Here is a 19,672-nt window from a genome sequence, read left to right on the forward strand (position 1 = left end):
GAACTATATTTAAACATACAGTTTCTAAAGCAAAATACGACTATGATTGCAAACATTTCGAATATCTATCTAAATCTAAAAACAAGCGAGCGCTTTTCACTTTTCTTCGTGGCAGAAAGATTCTTCCGCGTCCGAGTAACATTGAATCGATGGTCTTCACTAGTGAAGAAATGACGCAAATGGTAGAAGAAATTTCAAAGGGTTTAGAAATCCGGTTCACGTCCTTGTTATCGCCATCTTCCAAGTTACGCATACAGTCCGATGATTTTACGGAGATCACTATGTTAGAACTGGTCACAGCAGTGGAAAGTATGCCACATGCCGCCCCTGGTGTTGACGGAATAACCTCAAAAATGATAAAAATTTTATTCAAGGAGTCCCCAGATGATCTTTTAGACGTAGTGAATTATTCTATTCAATTTTCGCGGATACCTTCCAGTTGGAAACTCGCTAAGATTATTCCGATTCTTAAAAATAATTGTGACGGATACACGCTTGATAATATTCGACCAATTGCTCTAACCTCCAATTTAGTGAAATTAATAGAAAGAATTCTAAATTTTCGTCTTATAAAATTAGTAGAGGACAAAGAAGCGCTCAGCCCTTTCCAAATTGGCCTTAGATCTGGCTGTTCCATTTGGCACGCTCATGGGGACCTGGAAAGCCGTATAAAACTAGCACGTCGCCAGAGACAAATTGCAGCTCTAGTAACTTTAGATATAACAAAAGCTTACGATAGTGTAGAACACACAATTTTATTGAATCGATTAATTAACCTTGATTTCCCAAAATACATAACAAAATAGTTTAGCGAGTTTCTGACTGACCGAAAATTTTATTGTTCTTTGAAAGGATGTTCTTCAAATAGACGTCGACAATCTCATGGAGTTCCACAAGGAGCTGTCATGTCCCCGTTATTATTTAACATATTACTAAGCTCTATACCTTGCCATAATGACATATACACATATGTCTACGAATATGATATTGCTTTTTTTGCATCTGACATTTACATCCATTCTTTATATAATCGATTACAAACATACCTGTGCGCCATAGAAAACTAGTTATTGAATATTCTCTTCTCCCTAAATGTCAGTAAATGTGCAATAATAGCTTTTCCTTTAATAGATCCAATACATATAAACTACCGCCTACAGAACATACCTCAGGTAGACTCGCTAAAATACATTTGCATAATATACGATGACCGGCTAAATCGGCGCACGCACATTGAATACATAAATAAAAAAGGGGTGCGAGCGCTTGGAATACTAAGAAGGATTCACAACAGTCGATCAGGAATGCGGATAGACTCTCTTGTGATGATTTATAAAATGTACATACGGCCAATTTTGGAATTCGAATGTGTTCTATATTCAGGTGCGCCGGCATACAAATTACATCCCCTTGTTCTTCTGGAACGGGAAGCTTTACGCCTGTGCCTTGGATTGCCAAAGTTCGTTGCCAACAATGTATTATACCTAGAAACACATTTACCTTCTCTTTTGTGCAGATTTCGGTATTAACGGTCCAAACATTCTTAAAGATGTATGAATTCCCTATAAAATTACAAATTATTTTCATTTCCCAGCCTGCAATATTTTTTCAATCTTCCTGGCCCCGGTTCCAGACTCCTCAGGTCGTTTTCGTGCAGGCACTTGTTGGTCCCTTAGATGTACGATTATGTGAGATCCCTCCAATTTGCAGTGAGAGAGAGAATCTCCATATTATTTTCGACGATATATCCAAACAACGCAAAAATCCTTTCTTACAATATAATAAATGGGCTATTAGAAAATCACTTATTGGAGTTAAAAATAACAGTCGTCATGGCGACAGATGCCTCGCGATCAGAAGAAAAATCTGAAATTGTAATTTCCTCTACCGCTTTCGACTGGTCGTTCTCCTTAAGACTTCCAGACTATATGCCAGTATTTCTAGCTGAGGTTCTGGCGGTTACATTGGCTCTACGAAAAGTGCACTCATCAATTTTGGAAGTTGTAATGGTAACAGATTCTTTGTCATTATGTTCAGCTCTCACTGCAAATAGTGGCTCCCAAGTTTCGCGCACATTCCAAAGTCTTATTCCTTCTAACTTAAAACTAATTAGATTGGTATGGGTGCCTGGTCACAAAGGATTAGTTATCAATGAATTAGCTGACAGCTTAGCGAGAGCTGCCCTTAGTGCCTTAGTGGTCCAATCCTTCCGATTCTTCCTGTATCAGCTTCCTGTATCATGGGGACCTGGAAAGCCGTATAAAACTAGCACGTCGCCAGAGACAAATTGCAGCTCTAGTAACTTTAGATATATCAAAAGCTTACGATAGTGTAGAACACGCAATTTTATTGAATCGATTAGTTAACCTTGATTTCCCAAAATACATAACAAAATATTTTAGCGAGTTTCTGACTGACCGAAAATTTTATTGTTCTTTGAAAGGGTGTTCTAGGTTCAGGAGACGGGCAGTCATGCAATACTCCTGGAACCTGCCATTAACAAATCTAACTGATTATTGACACCTCCTATTTCCTTGGAACAGAAAATTCTGCAATAATAGAAAACTTGAAGTCCTCTTTACCAAATTCAGATGTCGCATTCCTACATTAAACTTTTATCTACATCGATGTGGTCTGGCGCCCTCCTCCTTGTGCTCATACTGTGGTGAAGACGAAACAATAGAACACTTCTTCCTGTCATGCCGCCGTTTTTCCTCATTAAGAAAACATGTTTTAGAAGCAAAATTTAACAGTGCTGGATTAAATATTACGATACCTAATATTCTATCTTTTGGTGCCTCTTCTCTCGGACATTGTCATAAGGATGTTGGTGCTGCTGTTGTGGGGTACATGATTGAATCAGGACGATTTCCTTGCTATATTCTTAAATTTTATATGTATAAATTCCTTGCGTCATTCAAAAATCTTCACAAGTGATCCTTATTAGACTCGGATAATTGTTTTCCTTCAATCACCCGATTCTTGGGCAATCCCCTATAGTGGGTACGAGCCACTTTTGAAGGCAAGCAAGCAAGCAAGCTTTTGGCGCGAGCAAGGTGTCAACCTGGCGGTTTTGGTTCCAGTGTAAATATATTGTAAATAGCCTCTTTCGTGTGTGTCTTTCCACACGTAACATTCTGGTGGAGGATTGCGATCCCCGTCCTCGCCACGGAACTACGAAGTGGTCGATACATCGAGCTTGTCACCATGCCTCCCGGTGACGAGACCGCATCTGCAACGGCTTCGGCTCGTCCGCCTGCTCCGATCGTCCCGGTTGCTCAACATCGCGATCCTGGTGTGTTCTCTGGCCTGGAGGGACAGGACGTTGACGAATGGATCAAGCTATATGAATACGCCAGTGCTAATAACAGGTGGGACCCAACGATTATGCTCGCCAATGTCATCTTTTACCTTGGCGCACCCCACGCGTGTGGCACCAAACGCATGAAGATGAGTTAACCAGTTGGGACAGTTTCAAAGAAAAGCTACGGGAACTGTTCGGCGACCCCATTGGGCGCAAGGTTGCCGCGAGAAAGGCTCTTGCGTCTCGTGTTCAGACACGAGACGCAAGAGACACGAGACCCTACGTTTCATGCATCCTCGACGTTTTGGCTTTATGCCGCAAAGCTGACGACACTATGTCTGAAGCAGATAAAGTGGCACATGTGCTAAAGGGCATTGCCGACGACGCTTTCCATTTGCTTGTTTTCGGCAACGTGTCGACTATCGACGCCATTATGAAAGAATGTCGTCGCCTTGAACAGGCTAAGAGCCACCGTATCACACACCACATCACGCGGCTACCAAACACTGCTGCTACGTCGACATGTGAGGGTCGACTGCGTCAGACGACCACCTGTGACGACGTAACCCGTATTGTTCGCCGCGAGCGAGAGGCCACCTGTTCGCCAGCCTTCTCCGCGACGCCTCCCGATCCGCCTGCAACCACGATTACCATGATTCAGGCCGTCGTCAGACAGGATTTTGAGAAGAAGGGTCTGAACTCCGTGTGTTCAATGACTCAACCCAGCGTTCACCAGTTCTCTAGCGGCCCTCCTCGTCCCCGGCCGTCGTTTTCTGCTCCATACCGCAACACGTCCGAATGGCGTACCCCTGATGACAACCTGATCTGCTTCCACTGCTGTCACATCGGCCACGTCGCTTGTCACTTGCCGCAACCGATGGCCACCACCTGCTCGGACGTACGCCGACGCTTATTCCCGTACCTTTCGACCCTATGCTACCCGCCATGAACCGACGCTACCACTAGATACTGTGCTTCCGTCCACCACAGCTTCAACTAGCGATTATGCCCGTGATGCAATCGCCCGTGCTGACTATGCTCGCCAACTGGCGCGTGCTCGTCTGCAAGTGTCTCAAGACAAACAGAAGCAACGCTACGACCTCCGTCACCATGATGTGCATTTTGCGCCCGGTACCCTCGTGTTGCTTTGGTCACCATCGCGTAAAGTTGGCCTTTGTGAAAAACTGCTCTCCTGGTACACTGGCCCGTATCGCGTGCTATGCCAAGTGACCGATGTCACCTATGAAATTTTTCTAGCCACGCCCACTACGTCCTCCGCTGTGACAACCAGTGATATTGTCCACGTCGCCCGACTCAAACCCTACACCTCTCCAAGCGCCTTGGATATTTAACAGCACCGTGACGGCGCTTTTGCCGCCGGGGAGGCGATATACTCTAGAGATGCTCAAGAGACGAGCCGCCGCGAGAAAGACGATGATGTGTGTCTGGGCTTTTGGCGAGAGCAAGGTGTCGGCCTGGCGGTTCAGGTTCCAGTGTAAATATATTGTAAATAGCCTCTTTCGTGTGTGTCTTTCCACACGTAACAATATGCATAAAATGTACGCATGACAAAGCAATCACAGTTGCTAGTAGAAAGAAACACGCGTGCTTGAAGGTTCTGTATTCTTACCTGCCAATCTGTGAGCTCTAAAATTCGTAATGATCCTGGGACGGAAGGAGGTGGGGGGGGGGGGGGGGGGGGGTAGAGGATTGCACGCATTGAACTTTGCTCTGAGAACACCATTTGTGGTATGGCATACGTGCGCACTTCAGACTCTGCACACACAAGCTGCAATAAGACTTCGAACAACACAGGCTGGCATGCAACACATTGTCTTTAGACCATATATATGGACTTTTTCAGCGACATTACTGCTGCCGAGTTTGCTTGTTTTAGGAACTGCAATGAATAAGCTTGTTCAAAGCAAATGCCCCGCTTAGATGCGCCCCCTTGCAGAGCCACATATAGGCGGCGCAAGCACCGCCAATATTTTTTTTCATGCATTTTGCGCAATATTGCGCCACCCCATGTTACAACAATTTCAAAACTTTTCCACAAAACGTATATTTTTCCCCAAATTATGACGCAGCCTTTCTAAAATCGTCAAACACGCCCTATTTCGTAAGCATTACAAAAAAAACGGGAGAGTTGACAGACATGTACATTTATGATACTTCAGCTATTAGACATCGTACCTGCAATGACTCCTCTAGCAGGAAAATTCCCGTGAAACGTTTGATTTGCCGATGTCTCGGAAGTGGCGGCTTGTGTTCACGCCTGGCTGAAAGTGCAAGCGCCCTTACTGTGCACTCATCATGAGATTATCAAGACAACCTTTTTAGTATAACGGTTCCTTCACCAATCTGTGCCAACTGCCCCATCCGTGAGCAAACATATTTATACAAAAATTAGAAACCGCCTTGTCTGCGTGATGTCACTATTACAAAATTATTACTGCAATAAGTAGAAATCTTAAATCTCGCCGTTGAAAACCAGCAAATACAATCGTGTAATATGTAATTCTAGATGCACAGTAGCAACTGTGTAGGTGTTGAACCAGAAGCGAGAAACTCGTGACAGCAGGTTACGCGTCCAGCAAGACTTTCATCAGCTGGTTATGAAATACTAAAACTGTCCGTACTGCATTTTCTTGCTCTTCGCAGTTTGAGTATGCAGTTTGTTCAGTGACAGAAACAACCATCGCAGTTCTATATCATTTAGCGAAACTCCTCAACCTACACATCAAAGCTGTATAAGGCAGTTCTCGAACCCTTCGGGAATCCTACGGGTCTGTTTTGCTACTACACGAAATATACCCTAAGAAGACTTTGCGAAACGCTTCGAGAGACAGGAGCCTTTACGTATGCTTAAGTATATCCAGGCTTTCCACGGGGACAGAAGAACGGTACGCCAATACGCATTCATAAGAAACAATACTAAAATTGACCTCAGCCCAAAAAGAAAAAGTGAGGCATGCTGCACACACACTTTTTCTCGATATAGGCCCCTCCTATCTGACCGCCAACGTGGAGCCGGTAAAACGCAACACCGGTAATAAAATTTGGCGATTACTGGTTAAAGTTTTCTATTCTGTCTTTGAGTGAGGTATACCTTCCAATGGCTAATTATTGATTATTGCATTTAAAAGCGGAATCGGGACTCCGATCTAAGCTGCGTTTCTATCTGTTCTTTGATGGTTGATACCCACCGCGTCGATATACACACAGGCCTGTCCTTGCTTTCTCTGTCACTGCACGAAAACCGCCTTGCTTAAAAAATAATAATAAGTGGACCCCATGCATATGTGTGAATTGGCGTTAAAGCGGAAAGATTTCTTTGCTATTTTCTGAAATGTCCTAACTTCTCCTTGTTCAGTTCTATGTAACTCAACGCTTCACGCTCAATCTAAGCTTGGGTCCCATTTTGTCCACTTCTTTCTCCACACTCTCGACTGCTTCTGTTTCATTTTCTAGCTAAAGTTCTGGCGGTCTTCTTGCTTTACAAACGAAGAAAGTGATCAAATTTTTCTTATGTTTTCGGTCAGTTTATTTCCCCCCACATTAATAGCCTCTTTTTTAAATCTATCTCGTTTTCCTGCACGTCGCTGTGTGACCACATCAAACACGTCGATTCACCATTAGCCACGCACAAATTCAGCTGTATCTCTTTTCAGGCGTCTTGTCTTGCACCCAGCATTGAACCCAGCATGTGCACTCTGCTATATCGGGTTCTCAAAGCTCTGGATACCCTGTAATGCGAACCGCGCAGCTCACCGGCCACTAACCAACTGTGGATGCTGTCAGGGCCGTGCTGTGGCAGTCGAGAGCAACAGTTCCAGCCATTGCGCGCCCAGCATCCAGGCATGGTTGTGTTTCCTTTGCGGCCGCTGCCATCAAATAAAACAAAGCAGTGCAGAACTTGAAGTTAAATTTGTACAGCATCTGGTTATACCATATTTATTTATTTATGTATTTATTTATTTATTTGTGCTTGATTAGAAGTGCTCGCTGAAGTCGAAGAAATATTCATGAAATAAATATTTACCTGGTAAACAACAACAAAAACATTATGATTTACTAACATGTTGCGCGGTTAACCGGCCGCAACATTACGTAGTAAAACAGTAGTGTTTCTGTTGTTCTATACACGGCAATCTTTATCTCAGGAGTTATTAGCGGCGAGAAGTTGGAGTGGCGCCCTCTACGAGTGACGTCACGGCCAGGACGGCGCTCGCTCGGCTGCTGAGCGCGCTCGTTCCTTTCGTGCATGCTTGGAGTATTGGTGGCTCGAGCCGTACTTATTGACAGATATGTCGGCTTCTTTTTACTCTCATGCCTGAACGCCAGTTTCTTCAAAACTGCGAGGCGTGAAAATTTGTGGCGTGGATATCGCAAGCTATGTAGCATTGAAGGGGTCTAGTGGTTTTGCAATGCGTATATGCGCAGTATCTGTCCATAAACTTTGCGTAAAAAGAATGTCTGCCATTTCAACACATAAAGTTATGTATGATGCTCCGCAAAACACTTAAAATTCCCTTAGTGCTTAGCTATGAGAGACAATGCATTTTAAAAGAAAAATCTTGGTATTGGAATTTGATGTCAATATTATAAATGCGTGATAGAAGGAAACTGGACAGCGAATCTTCTGATTATTATTACTATGGTGAGTTGTTCTAGTCAAATATGGCTACTTTATTAATGCGTAAAACGAAGAGTTAGGCGCGCATTTTGCATGAAACATTTGCTCATACTTTCACCGTTCTCTGAAACAGGCACCCAGAAAACGCATTGCTCATGGCGGTTAACACGACGGCACGTCACGTATAGTATGTATATACTTCAATAATACCATAACCGCAATCACCTGAAAGAACAGTTTCGTGGTTAAGATCGAGAGCCTATCAATTGCAAGCGAGAAAATTTTTCATAGTAGCCCTCAGTTGCCTTTATCGACATCATGGCACAGCCCTTACGCAACTAAATCTACCGACTGTCGTTATGGCGAGGCACGCATTATTTGCGAAACCCATCAGTTTACTACAACTTCGAATTGAAACCATGAAGCAGTTATTTAAGCGTCAATTGCTATGCCTAAGGTATACTCGGAGCTATACAGCGCAGCTTAGGCTGCGCTGAGGAGGAAAATTCAAACGCCTTCTGCCTCACCATGTCTCCATCCTGAATTATTTAACTACACAAACTGAGAACTATTCGCTTCGTGAGTACATAAAAGAGAACCTCACATACCCACCTCATATAAAGAAGACACCAGAAGCCTCAAATGAATTCACTTGATTTTTGACCTCCACAGGGGAATAATGATATCTTCAATAAGCCCCATACTGCTAATAAATGAGGCTTCGGCTTTTTTCTTGCTACAGCCGCACTGTCCAAAAGGCATATTTCACTATAAAATTAGGGCTGAGCAGCCTGTGTCCGTTCGCCAAACAGATTCATGATGTCTGTTCCTCAAGAAACCAGCAGCAGTAAATTGAACATGTGAGTTGTACGTGTAGTACGGAACACTGAATAAATATTGATACATTCCTTTGCGTATTCTGTAAATAGCTGTAAGTCTCAATTAGCTTTACTTCAAATTACCGCCACTTAAAATTAACCGGTGAAGAACGGCTAAATTTTGAGAAGCAGTTAAAGAAACAAGGGGTGCTGGTTGAATTTAAACTGCATTGTCAGGTCCTCGTGTTACTGCCGAGCGTTTCTGTGAAGAAATGAAAACTTAGATATTTTACCATGAGGTACTCGTCATCAGCAAACACGCGGTAATGGGTTAAAATCAAGGTAAATATAGCAGTCATAGTCACATGCTCGTTGCACCACTGCAGCTATGGTATCCTAACTGGATTCTTATGTGCTATGTTTATGCGTTTGTGCTTTTATTAGTTACGCGGTATTTATGCTTTTTTATTAGTCCCTCAATCTGGAAAGTCTAGATCCGCGCATGAAAATACGCAATGGGCTGGTCTGAGCTCCTTCGGCTGGAACTGCAGCGTTGCCCTTGAGAAATAAATTGTCTAGGAAATAAGCTCTTTGAATAAGTTTGCGCAAATGAAGGCGAGGTAAAAATGTATCTGAGATGACCGTCGTAAGTATACAAGCACAGGGAACTACAGCGAACAAGCGGAAGCACTGCAGAAGGCGCCCAGACAGCGCCCGAACGACAGCAGACGACAGGCGCGAGTCCTTGCCCTGACGTCACGCGAGCGGCGCTCGCAGCGCCCCTGTAGGTCGTTCTCGGGGCTAATAGGACTCTAGAAGTACTAAGCAGATACTCACTCAAACTCGGTCACACACATGTGCAATCCCACTCGCTCACGTTCCTACGCAGGCTCACCAGCACTCACTAGCGGTTACAGTCGCTTCCATTCAAACTTAGTGTCGCCCACTCACGTTCACACGGGTGACTCACACTCACCTCACCTTGATACACACGTCCATTAAAGCTCACCGACGCTCACTCCCGCTCATACACCTGTCCACGCACACCCCTTCGTCACTGAGTTTTGCTTTACCTCACGCCTTTGAAATGAGTGCGGTGCGAGCGTGGGTCAGTGTACTCGTGAGCATGCCGACCTACCCTACTCACTTGTTACGACTCTCTTGGTTACGACGTCCAGCTTCGCCCTCTCCGGAGGGCATTAAAGCAGCTGCACTCAAGACCCTTATCAGATGCGAAGATCCTCGGACGATGCCTACGTGCGTGGCTGGCGCAGAAAGCAACGAGACATTTAGAGAAGTATCAGGTCTCGGCGAACATTCGTAGACTCCATGAGCACCTTCACGCACGCGCGCTACCAGCAGTCTGACCGTTTCCTTCTTTCTGTGTTCTCAATTCTTTATCCACCTTTCCAAGTGCAAGGTAGCAAACAGGGTGTGTGTCTCGTTACCCTCCCTGTCTTTCGTCTTTGCTATCTTTCTCTCTTGGAGAAATGTGGGCTTTTCCTTCGTGAAAATTCGCGTCTAATTCACGCGGAGTCGCGGCACGTGCCAGTCGTCAAGATGACGAAAGTGCGTCGTGAGCGACGACTGCTGACACAAGATATGCCGTAAACAAAAAAGCGAACGGACGATGACCCGCTGAAACAAACAACCGTCTGTAGCACAAGGCAAGGTATCCCGCTATAATCTGCACCGCGATAAGATTGCCGTTCTTGCCCTTACTTTAAGAGCAAGCATTACCTCGTGAGCTCGATTTAAGCACGTGGAAACGTACGAATCTGGGTCTTGAACTGTACATATCATTTTATTTTTCATCATACCGATCTTGGGTAGCAATCAGGCCAAAAACTCTCCGGGATATAACAAAGAGCCTTCTTCTTTCTCTCTTTATCTCTCTCACCCTCTCTCGTTTTTCTCGGCAGCCATTGCGCTCGCGCTCCATCTCAGAGATTTCTTGAACTGAATAGAAAAAAAAACAAATTAAAATATTGGTACTGTGGGAAGCAACTAAATTATTGAGGCTGTCAACAGTTATTTAATTGCTTAAAATTGAAAAATGGAACTGAATTATCACGTTTTGAACCCTGTATTCTAATACTAAATAACGCTGTAACAATTCTTTCAGCTGTAACTACTAAGACATCTCAAGCGGACCAAACTGAAGCAGAATGCAGCGCTCTCAAATATACCACAAATTCGTGAGGAGAACTTTTGCAAGTCCTCGAAGCACGGTAACGATTTCATGTAATCTGTACACCCTTATGTTCGCGTTCAATGTTCTAACAGATGCAATTTACAGAACTCCGACATTTGCTTTCGTTCCCGTTTAAATATTTATATGCTTCGTGCTTGAAATATTTTGAAACTTACTAATTTCCTGGATTTTCTTGTAGAATGTGAGGTCCTAAATTATTATTCTGGTCACTGCCGTCGCTAGAATTTACCATCTCTCTGAAATGCAAAACACTTTACTAAAATGGGTCCAGCAGTGGTCTCATGAGACCATTCCTGCATTTTACGCGAATTTGAATAGTGAAGTGTGAGTTAATACCTAGCTGAAGCATGCTTTTAAGGGATGCAGCTGTGGCTTGGCACTTCGGGCGCTTCGAGACCGACCCTAAAGCAAGGGTTAAGCACGGGAGCACAAGCCCGCATTTACGACGCACACTTAGGTTCCTTAACTATAACAGTAATACGTTATATAACAGAGAATTCTTGCTATTTGGGAGGCCCCAAGCAAAAGCCCGAAATAAATTAGTGCTAGAGATTGTAGATGTACTTGAGATCATCTCAGGACTGTTGGGCGCGTGTCGGAATAGCAGCCACATCGACTGAACAGAAATATATTAGTTTCAGAGGGACTGCCCATGGCGATTATACTTGCGCAGTGCCTCGTAACACAAGAGCTTCAGTGCCAATGGTGTGGTGGCCTAAACCGGAAAAATTGAGTCTTAGGAGAAAAGCAGTGCAACGGCGAGCTCAAACGATCGCTTCAAGCCATTCAAACGTGGCGATGACAGCCGCGCATCTTACTTCTTTAAAAGATGTAGAGAGTACTTACAGTCAGTCTTATGCAGGGCAGTCTCCTTCGTTTTGTTCAATAATGCGACTTGATATGCAAAATAAATTCAATTTGTTAGGTGTTTGTTCGCATTGCAATGTTTCCAGTAACGACCGAGATGTAGTGCATTGCGCGAGCGTGGTAGTTTGGTGTTCGTTCATTTTATCAGTGTATTTCTCGTCATTTTTGCACTCATAACATGCTAAAATGTGTGTGAAGTGGACAACGACTGAAACGCAGCACCAAGTGCTGTTTTCAGTAGGCATGCCATGAAAGCGGTTGTATTCTGCGAGTGTGTTATTAGTCGCCTCGATAAGAAGCGTGTTGGCAAGACTGAGCTCCACAACTTCAGAGGAAAAAAGACCGGCAGTAGCAGAAAAAACCTCAGCGAATGTTTTCGGGATGTTGAAAGGAAGCAAGAAACGATGGGTGTCTGGCTGAAGCCGATATAGCTTTCATAGTAAAAATGGAAGCAATGTCGCATTTTTTCAACATAACATCTTTTCATTTTTTTTCGTTTGATGTACTACCTTTATTAAAAAAACAGAGCGCCACATAGTTGGATAACGTTATGTAGCCAAGGGTCAACATTTGTTATTTTAATTATTCTTTGCATTATCTTAGCAACAATATAGAATCCCGAGGTTCGCCTCGTATAGGTTATAACAACTATGAGCAAGATTTTGTTCTTGCGCACTGCAATTTTTTTTCTTGCGTTCCACTGGAATATTTGCTCTTAAACTGGATTATACGCTCGTATACTAAATATGCCTGCCAGTTTAAATACTCACGCTCTCATATTTTTCTGTGCAAAGGTACAGTTAAATCTGAAACTGTGACTAAGCCCTTTCGTAATTACAGAAGCTTCTCAAGAATCCGCGGTGAAAACAAAAATGCAGAAACTTAATCTAGAAGGCATCTCCAACGAAAGCGGCAATTTCGCGTTAACATACGCAGCCGGTGTTATAGAAAGGTGTTCGACCGGGCGCTTGTCTACGTCTGTCTCTCTCACCGTCCTTTGTCCAAGTTCGCGCTGTTATACGTCATGGGTTTTGAGATAGAAACCTGAAACTAAGGTAACCTGTTTTTCCTGCCTAAAAATTATTTCCGTGCTTATTGTAAACGCTTCACCCAATGTCGTCTTTCTAGAGGATTGTTGTTATTATTTCCATCTTACTGCGACCGTAAAAAAGAACTCGATGCTGGCAGACGTCGGCGCAAGCCCACCCATCTCGTGCCACGATATTTCGAGCATCAACCTCAAAAACTACACATTTTGCGTTCCGCCCTTTCAGCAGTAATTGACTGCTGAAAGGGCGGAAACCGGGATCATTTCTAGCGTTTATCTGCGTTACCTTTGGACCATTTGCTCGCATGAGTCCGGTTTGCCATTGATCATATGCATAAATTTTTTCACTCATTTCCCTATTCATGTGCGGTGTTTCCGTCCATTGTGCCGTAAAGTTAAAATAGAATTACTTCGACATACTTGGTAACACCATAACACCAAGGCGATGCAAACGATCGCTTTGACACTGTATATTCATGTGTGTACCCTCGTTTAATAATGATGTGTGACGATTCCCTTAACATTGAATCAACAAACAGTTTTAGCTTGCACGGGACCCCGGTTAACGCAGGCGGACTGGGCGTTTTACCGAGGGGCGGAGGCGTAAACGTGAGCGGCCGTGGCGGTAAAGCCACGAAGTGGCGCAGAGCTCAACCGGATAAACACAGAGCTCATAGTTCAGTAACCAATTGTGTTCTTTTTCGCTGCTGGCCTAAATTTTTCCGGAGGCGTGATTGTGTCACGATTCAGCACTGCTGAAAATTAAAAAATTCTGGGATCTTGCGTTCGAAAAGACCAATATGATTATGAGTCAAGCCGTATTGGGGGTTCCCTATTAATTTTAACCGCCTGGGGCTCTTTAACGTGCACCCAATGCATGGTACACGGGTGTTTTTGCTTTTCGCTCTCATCGAAATGCGTCCGCTGCGGCAGGGATTCAATGCGGCAACCTCGAGCGTAGCAGCGCAACACCAAAGCCACTACGCCACCACGACGGGTCCGCTGCCAAAAATTTACACCAGCAGCGAAGTAGAATGCAGTTGGTTGATGCAATGTTAGCTTTGCGTTTGTCTGATTCAGCTCTGCGGCACGAGTTGACAACGCATGTGAAGCCGCTCACGTTTACGCCCCCCAGCTATCCGGCAAAACGCCCAGTCCGTCTGCGTTTAAACTTTGCAGGAATACGGGATAAGCTAAAGCTCTCTAATATTTACTACCCTTGAGATTCGGTACAAGAATAGAAGCAGCCCCTAAGAAGACGGCGTATAAGAGAAAGAAACAATGAAGTAAGCGGAGTGAAGGAAGCGTGAATGGCATCACAAATTGTCCAACCTCCCTTTTAATTAATAGCAACGAAACGCATACAGATAGATTCAACCCGACGTAAATAAAATTGACCTGCCATCTCGTAGTCCGACTAAATCTCCAGCTGGATTATTAATAATGGCGTGGTAGCTCGTAACGTGCACAATAGAACAAAATGACCCACCAGATTTCTCTAAACCCTCGCTGCCATCTATGGCCATTATACGCAGTAAAGCTCACTCAGTTTTTACCCCAGCAGCTGGAAACCTGGTTCCTGAAGGTAGACGTTTAGTTCAACTTGGAAAACATCACGTCCAGGTCACCGACTATCACAGCAATGCACTTTGCTCAGAGATCGCGAGCATACTGAATATTTATGGCCGGGCACGCATCTACGTCGTCTTCTTCTGTGGCACAGATAAGCCACCACAGTCTCAACCCGGTAGTCTTCACAATGTGGCCACTTAAAGAAACTCTCATCTATACCTAGAAAATTACAGCCTAGTTTAGCTGCCGCAGCACTTAATTCTGAAAATACAATGCTGACTAGGTAGTATTCTTGAAAATGCACCCAAAGTTCGGTACATAAGCGTCCATCTCAGAATCCAATCGCGGCGCGCGGAAATATAATCCGTGACATTGTGTTCACTAGCATAACGCCGTAGGCGCTAAGGAGCTGCTGCAGGCCTTTCTAAATAGTTGGTCACTGAATGAGGGAAAACTGAAAACAAGTTTCGTACTACGGAGCTTTGATATTTTGATTCTGTTATAATAAAGACGCAAGTAAAAAAAAACAATACGGTAACATGAGTATTGCAAATAAGCGTCAACAATGTGGCTGTCAAAAGACTAAATTGACCGAAACATTGCACCGTGCTATATATATTTTTTTCGTGATATACCCCTGGCTGACATGATTGAAACAGCGAGTATTCTGCAGTCAAACAGTCCTCCCATGTTCGTTTCTTCAACCACGGCAATCGTAATTGCTCTAATCGAAACTATACCACAACATTCATTTTATTAAGTACTAGACTGCTGTACAAGCCGATTCGCCAGAATAAAAAATTGCTAATCCGGGAGCGACTCTGCATTGAGCGTTCCGCCTTTCGCAGTACACAGATCGCCCTCTCGCGCTTTAACTGCTTGTTGAGCCAGCAGCCTGTGGATACACGTGTATAGCCGCTATCTTTTATGACGTCTGCCGCTTTCATTCCAGCTGTATGTGGACCGCCCGCGGAGTCGCGTCGCACTCGCTTTCTTTTGCGTAGGTAAAAAATAGCGCCGTAACGTTAACACACGTGGAGAGATGCGCCTACATAGGAATCTGGGTCGAGTTATTTAGATACGCTGTACGATGTTTGCCCCGAGGCACTGCGGCCATTATGTCTCTGTATGGACTGTTTACTTAACGTGCTATTGCTCCCCTTTTATCCACGCAACCCTGTTGCCTTTGTTTACTAATCTTCCTTTTTGCTATTCTGTCTGCTATTTTGAAGTTGTCGCTCCTTCTTTTTTTTTTTTTTTTTTTTTTTTTGTTCTGAGCGGTTCAGCGTCCGCTCAACGACGTTCCTTCAATAGCAAATATGAACACAGCGTGCGAGTATTAACAGTGCGAGTCGGATACAGAGCCGTTAGAGCAGTAATCTAGTGTTAAAAAGTCATTTAACTTTGGCGCACGTCAAGGACCGCCAGGTGCTCAAGCTAATCTAAAACGGCGCACAGAAGTGCCCCCTTACTGTCCAATCAAGTGAGAAGTTCACCGGAAAATGGAATTTTGGAGAGGAAACCACGTGTAAGACGAACACAATTAAAGATGAACAACACAAGCGCTGTGATGGTTATGTTTCATTCTCCTCGTCTTACGCGCTGTTTCCCCGCCAAAATGCAACATCAACTAGCCCAACGTTGATCCTCTCTGGAACATGGAAACTTGAAGATTGGTAGAACATTGGTAGAAACATTGGTAGAAACATTGGTAGAACAAGGAATGTCGCAGGAGCCAACGTTTGGATATTGACACTTGTCTTCGTAAGAGCATCAACTGCTTCTTTTTGCAGCGTTTATGTCGAATATCAGGGGGGGCACAAGAATATTTATAACGTTCTGCTTTCAAGCGGTATGGAAAGGCGGAACACGCCTATTGTACAGTAATACAATCAGAGAGCAAGGATACTTCCACAAGCGGAAGTGATTTAAAACTCAGAGAAACGCGTTTTATTGTAAAGATCGCTCTCGCTCTGTGTTTCACTTTCTCTTATCAATTGAGATCGGGGATGTGCATGGTTCTATGTTACGTTTCTAGACCACACGGCCTCTGCATTTGAATGCTTAGTGCCCGAACGCGTAAGCAATATTTTAGGTGTTCTATTCTACGGCGCTGCCATCCTATGCCGCACAAGGTCCGCCTTCACTCAGGTTTCTCTCGCTATTACTTTAAATAATAACATAGGTACTGACACATTTTTTTTTACGTTCCTGAAACGTTCTTGCGGAAAGGAACAGTGCAAGAGCTTTATGCAGGAAAAGCGTGTTGCGCTTCACTGAGGTTCGAACTTACGTTAATAAGTGATTCAAAACTGAAAACACAAATTGATTGATGATATCACAGCAATACAGTCAGCTGCTAATGGTAATTGAGACGTTCGATTTCGATAAGCTAAAGATATGTAGGTATGTATAGTGCGGGTATCGCTTGCTGTATCCCGGCCTCAGTGTGCCGCCGAAAGAATCCTCGGTTCAACCAACAACGTTTGCTTGCGTGTCATGCAGCTGGCCAGACAACTCATCCTGAGGCGCTCAGGCCTCGTCGTTTATAGAGCCCCACGACAGCGGGGGGCACAGAACAAGACAGTGAATAAGCCAGGCGTCCAATCGAGGCACTTTACATCTCTCCTTCCCTCGAAAAAATAAACTAAGGCCACCGGTAAGTTCTTCACCCGGCCAAGAAGAAGAAGAAGAAAACAAAACGTAGTAATAAATTTGTCAAAACATTGACCGCGCTTCCACTACGGGGAACAGGGGCGCAAGCGACGCTTGTGTTGACCTTATGTTTATTGAACATCGGAAACTTAGTAAAAGTAAGTAGTGTAGCCTTGTGATCACTGCGGTATACTTAAAGGGCTTCGGTCACCTCGATTTCACACATATCATTTGCGAATGCCAATCTACACACACACGTCTTATAGCAGTGGTCACGTTCACGATGAACCGCTCATACCCCCTTAAGCAATAGATCATACTCGCGTTAACCCGGCCTTCCCATTACGACGACAGAAGAGAACTGAAAATCTTCGCTGGAATGATATCAGCGGCAACAGAGCCAGCTATGGAAGAAGACGACGACGCTCGAGCCATTGGTAATGACGATAGTATCTGCGTTACATCGCCGGCGCAGGCTAGCGTATACAAGCTTCGCTTGAAAAAAAAACAAGAAAATACGAACGAGCAAAGAAAATGAAAGTCAGACATTTAAGCTCGTCCATCTCGATTACAATTTCTCCGTCGCGTAAAATTTCCAGCACTCGTAGAGTTTCATACAATTACTAGAGGGAACTGTGCCGCTAGTGTCTGCGGTAGCTGCAAGCTGGGCAGTTCAGCCAGCTTAGGAATGATGGTTCGTACATGAATTTGCTGAAAAGTCCTCCTTCTGGGTTTGCAGCGGCTTCGCAAAGTGGCAAGCTGATCGTACTCAAAGAAGTACAGCGTTAAAAGTAAGAATTAAGCATTTTTATCATTGTCCGAAGGCAGGATTTGAACACAGGGCCTCTACCACAGCTGGCGATATTGAAACCATTACTCTGCAGATGCATGGATAAGCGGAACCGCGGCAATTAGCAGTGATTATGCGGTGTCGTGGAGTCTTATTGCCTTCTGCATTTAAACAAAGTATGAATTGCTTTGAAATTTAGGCCAATAAAGGCAGATAAAGCGCAATAAACGAAGCCACCAGAACGTCTAATGCCACAACCACGAATATTGTCCCAATCCATGTGCTAACCATCATTCCCATGGTGGCTGAGCGATCGCAGCGCCACAGTTATCTGTGGTAATCATTGTAGGAAACTCCATGCCGGTGGTTCCGATTGTTGCCGCCGAAAGATTTCTACGGCAGCTTGCACGTAGTCGGCTGATGCGGCGTTGATTGCTAAGCAGCTCCAAGCGTGTTCAGGTGGCCATTCTGGTGGGCGATTTCCTGTATGACAGAGACGCGGAATGAGGGACAAAGATCCAGGGGTTCTTCGTCAGTATGTTTCCTGGCCGTTAAGGTCTTCCTGCGAAAAGGGTCAGGGACTTCGTAGCGAGGTATTCCACCCTCGACGTGAAACTCTTCCGTCTCCCAATCCAGGCGGAAAGACCATGCTATCCGACCATGCCCTTGTGGTGATGCAAGTCCAGGTTGTCAAAAATGAACTCTGTTGTCACAGACCGTTGTGCGCGCCATCTGGTCCGAATGCGGCGTGAGAAGCGTGGGCCTCTGGCATTCACGCATGGCGCCCTACAGGGGCCATCATATAACATACGAGATCTACACGTCTGAAAAGTAGCAGGACTGGTATCAACACAATTATTTTATACACTAGGTTGTAAACTAAAAAGTATCCCCTTCAAATTTACCCCCCTGATGCCTAACACACGTTTACATTCTTTTCTACCCGTTCTCTATGCACTACAGGAAGGATTCTTCTGGGTTAATCCACAGCTCTGTTATTGCGGCCATCCTGATCACCTTCACAAAGGCCATTTTGATAATAATTTAAGCGTTCGGAATAAGACAAAGTCACAGCGGACAAATGAGGTATATAGAGGTTGTACCATGATGGCGATGTTTCTTTCGGTCAGGAACTACCGTGTGCTGAAGCCGTTGATTTGCTGCGTCGTCTTGATGCATCAGCCGCGGTGTATCATGCCACTACTCCGGCCTTTTCTCGAGCACTGAGAGACGTAAACGCCACAGGATCTTTTTTTTTGTTTTTTGTAAACTCGCTATTTTATTGTCTGTCTGTGACAAGAAAACACTGTGGACGATGCCTCTTTAATGAAAAAAGTGATCACCACGTCGCTCACTTTTGCCTTGAATTGTTTTTTTTTATTGTTTGGTCTTGGTGACATCGGAGACTTCCACTGACAACAGCTGTGCTTTCATTTTGAGTCGTATATATATATATATATATATATATATATATATATATATATATATATTGTGAGACGTCGGCCGATGCGATGCCGTTATTCCAGAGCAGCTGCCCGAGTAAGAGACGAAGTACCGCACGAGACAAGAGATGATGATGATGTACAAATGACGACGACGATATGCACAAATAGCGCTCACACAAGATGATGAGTCGTATGTACAGATGACGACGACGATATGCACAAAACGCGCTCACACGAACTCCCCCCCCCCCCTTTCAGGAAAGCGGTCAGCAAGACCGCAAGCTAGAAAGGGTAGGTACGGGGAATGTAAGGTTTCAGG

General features: G+C 44.4%; 3 protein-coding genes across 4 annotated transcripts in view; all 3 read right to left on the reverse strand.

Annotated features, from left to right (window-relative positions):
* LOC119444659 (monocarboxylate transporter 9-like) overlaps positions 1-10,039 on the reverse strand; it is a 41,216-nt gene extending 31,177 nt beyond the window's left edge. Inside the window, exons 1-2 of the mRNA XM_049663513.1 lie at positions 9,909-10,039; positions 7,079-7,191 (exon numbers count right to left, since the gene is read on the reverse strand). Coding sequence (XP_049519470.1) covers positions 7,079-7,191; positions 9,909-9,961 — 166 coding nt within the window. The 5' untranslated portion in view covers positions 9,962-10,039. The remainder of the gene's footprint in view (positions 1-7,078; positions 7,192-9,908) is intronic.
* Positions 1-19,672, reverse strand: part of LOC119445676 (monocarboxylate transporter 2) — a 172,376-nt gene that overhangs the window by 102,203 nt on the left and 50,501 nt on the right. The gene's annotated exons all lie outside the window — the stretch shown is intronic.
* Positions 1-19,672, reverse strand: part of LOC119444660 (monocarboxylate transporter 2) — a 163,567-nt gene that overhangs the window by 31,509 nt on the left and 112,386 nt on the right. The window lies entirely within an intron of this gene.

This window comes from Dermacentor silvarum, chromosome 3 (assembly GCF_013339745.2).
Source record: "Dermacentor silvarum isolate Dsil-2018 chromosome 3, BIME_Dsil_1.4, whole genome shotgun sequence".
NCBI classification, from domain to species: Eukaryota; Metazoa; Arthropoda; class Arachnida; order Ixodida; family Ixodidae; genus Dermacentor; species Dermacentor silvarum.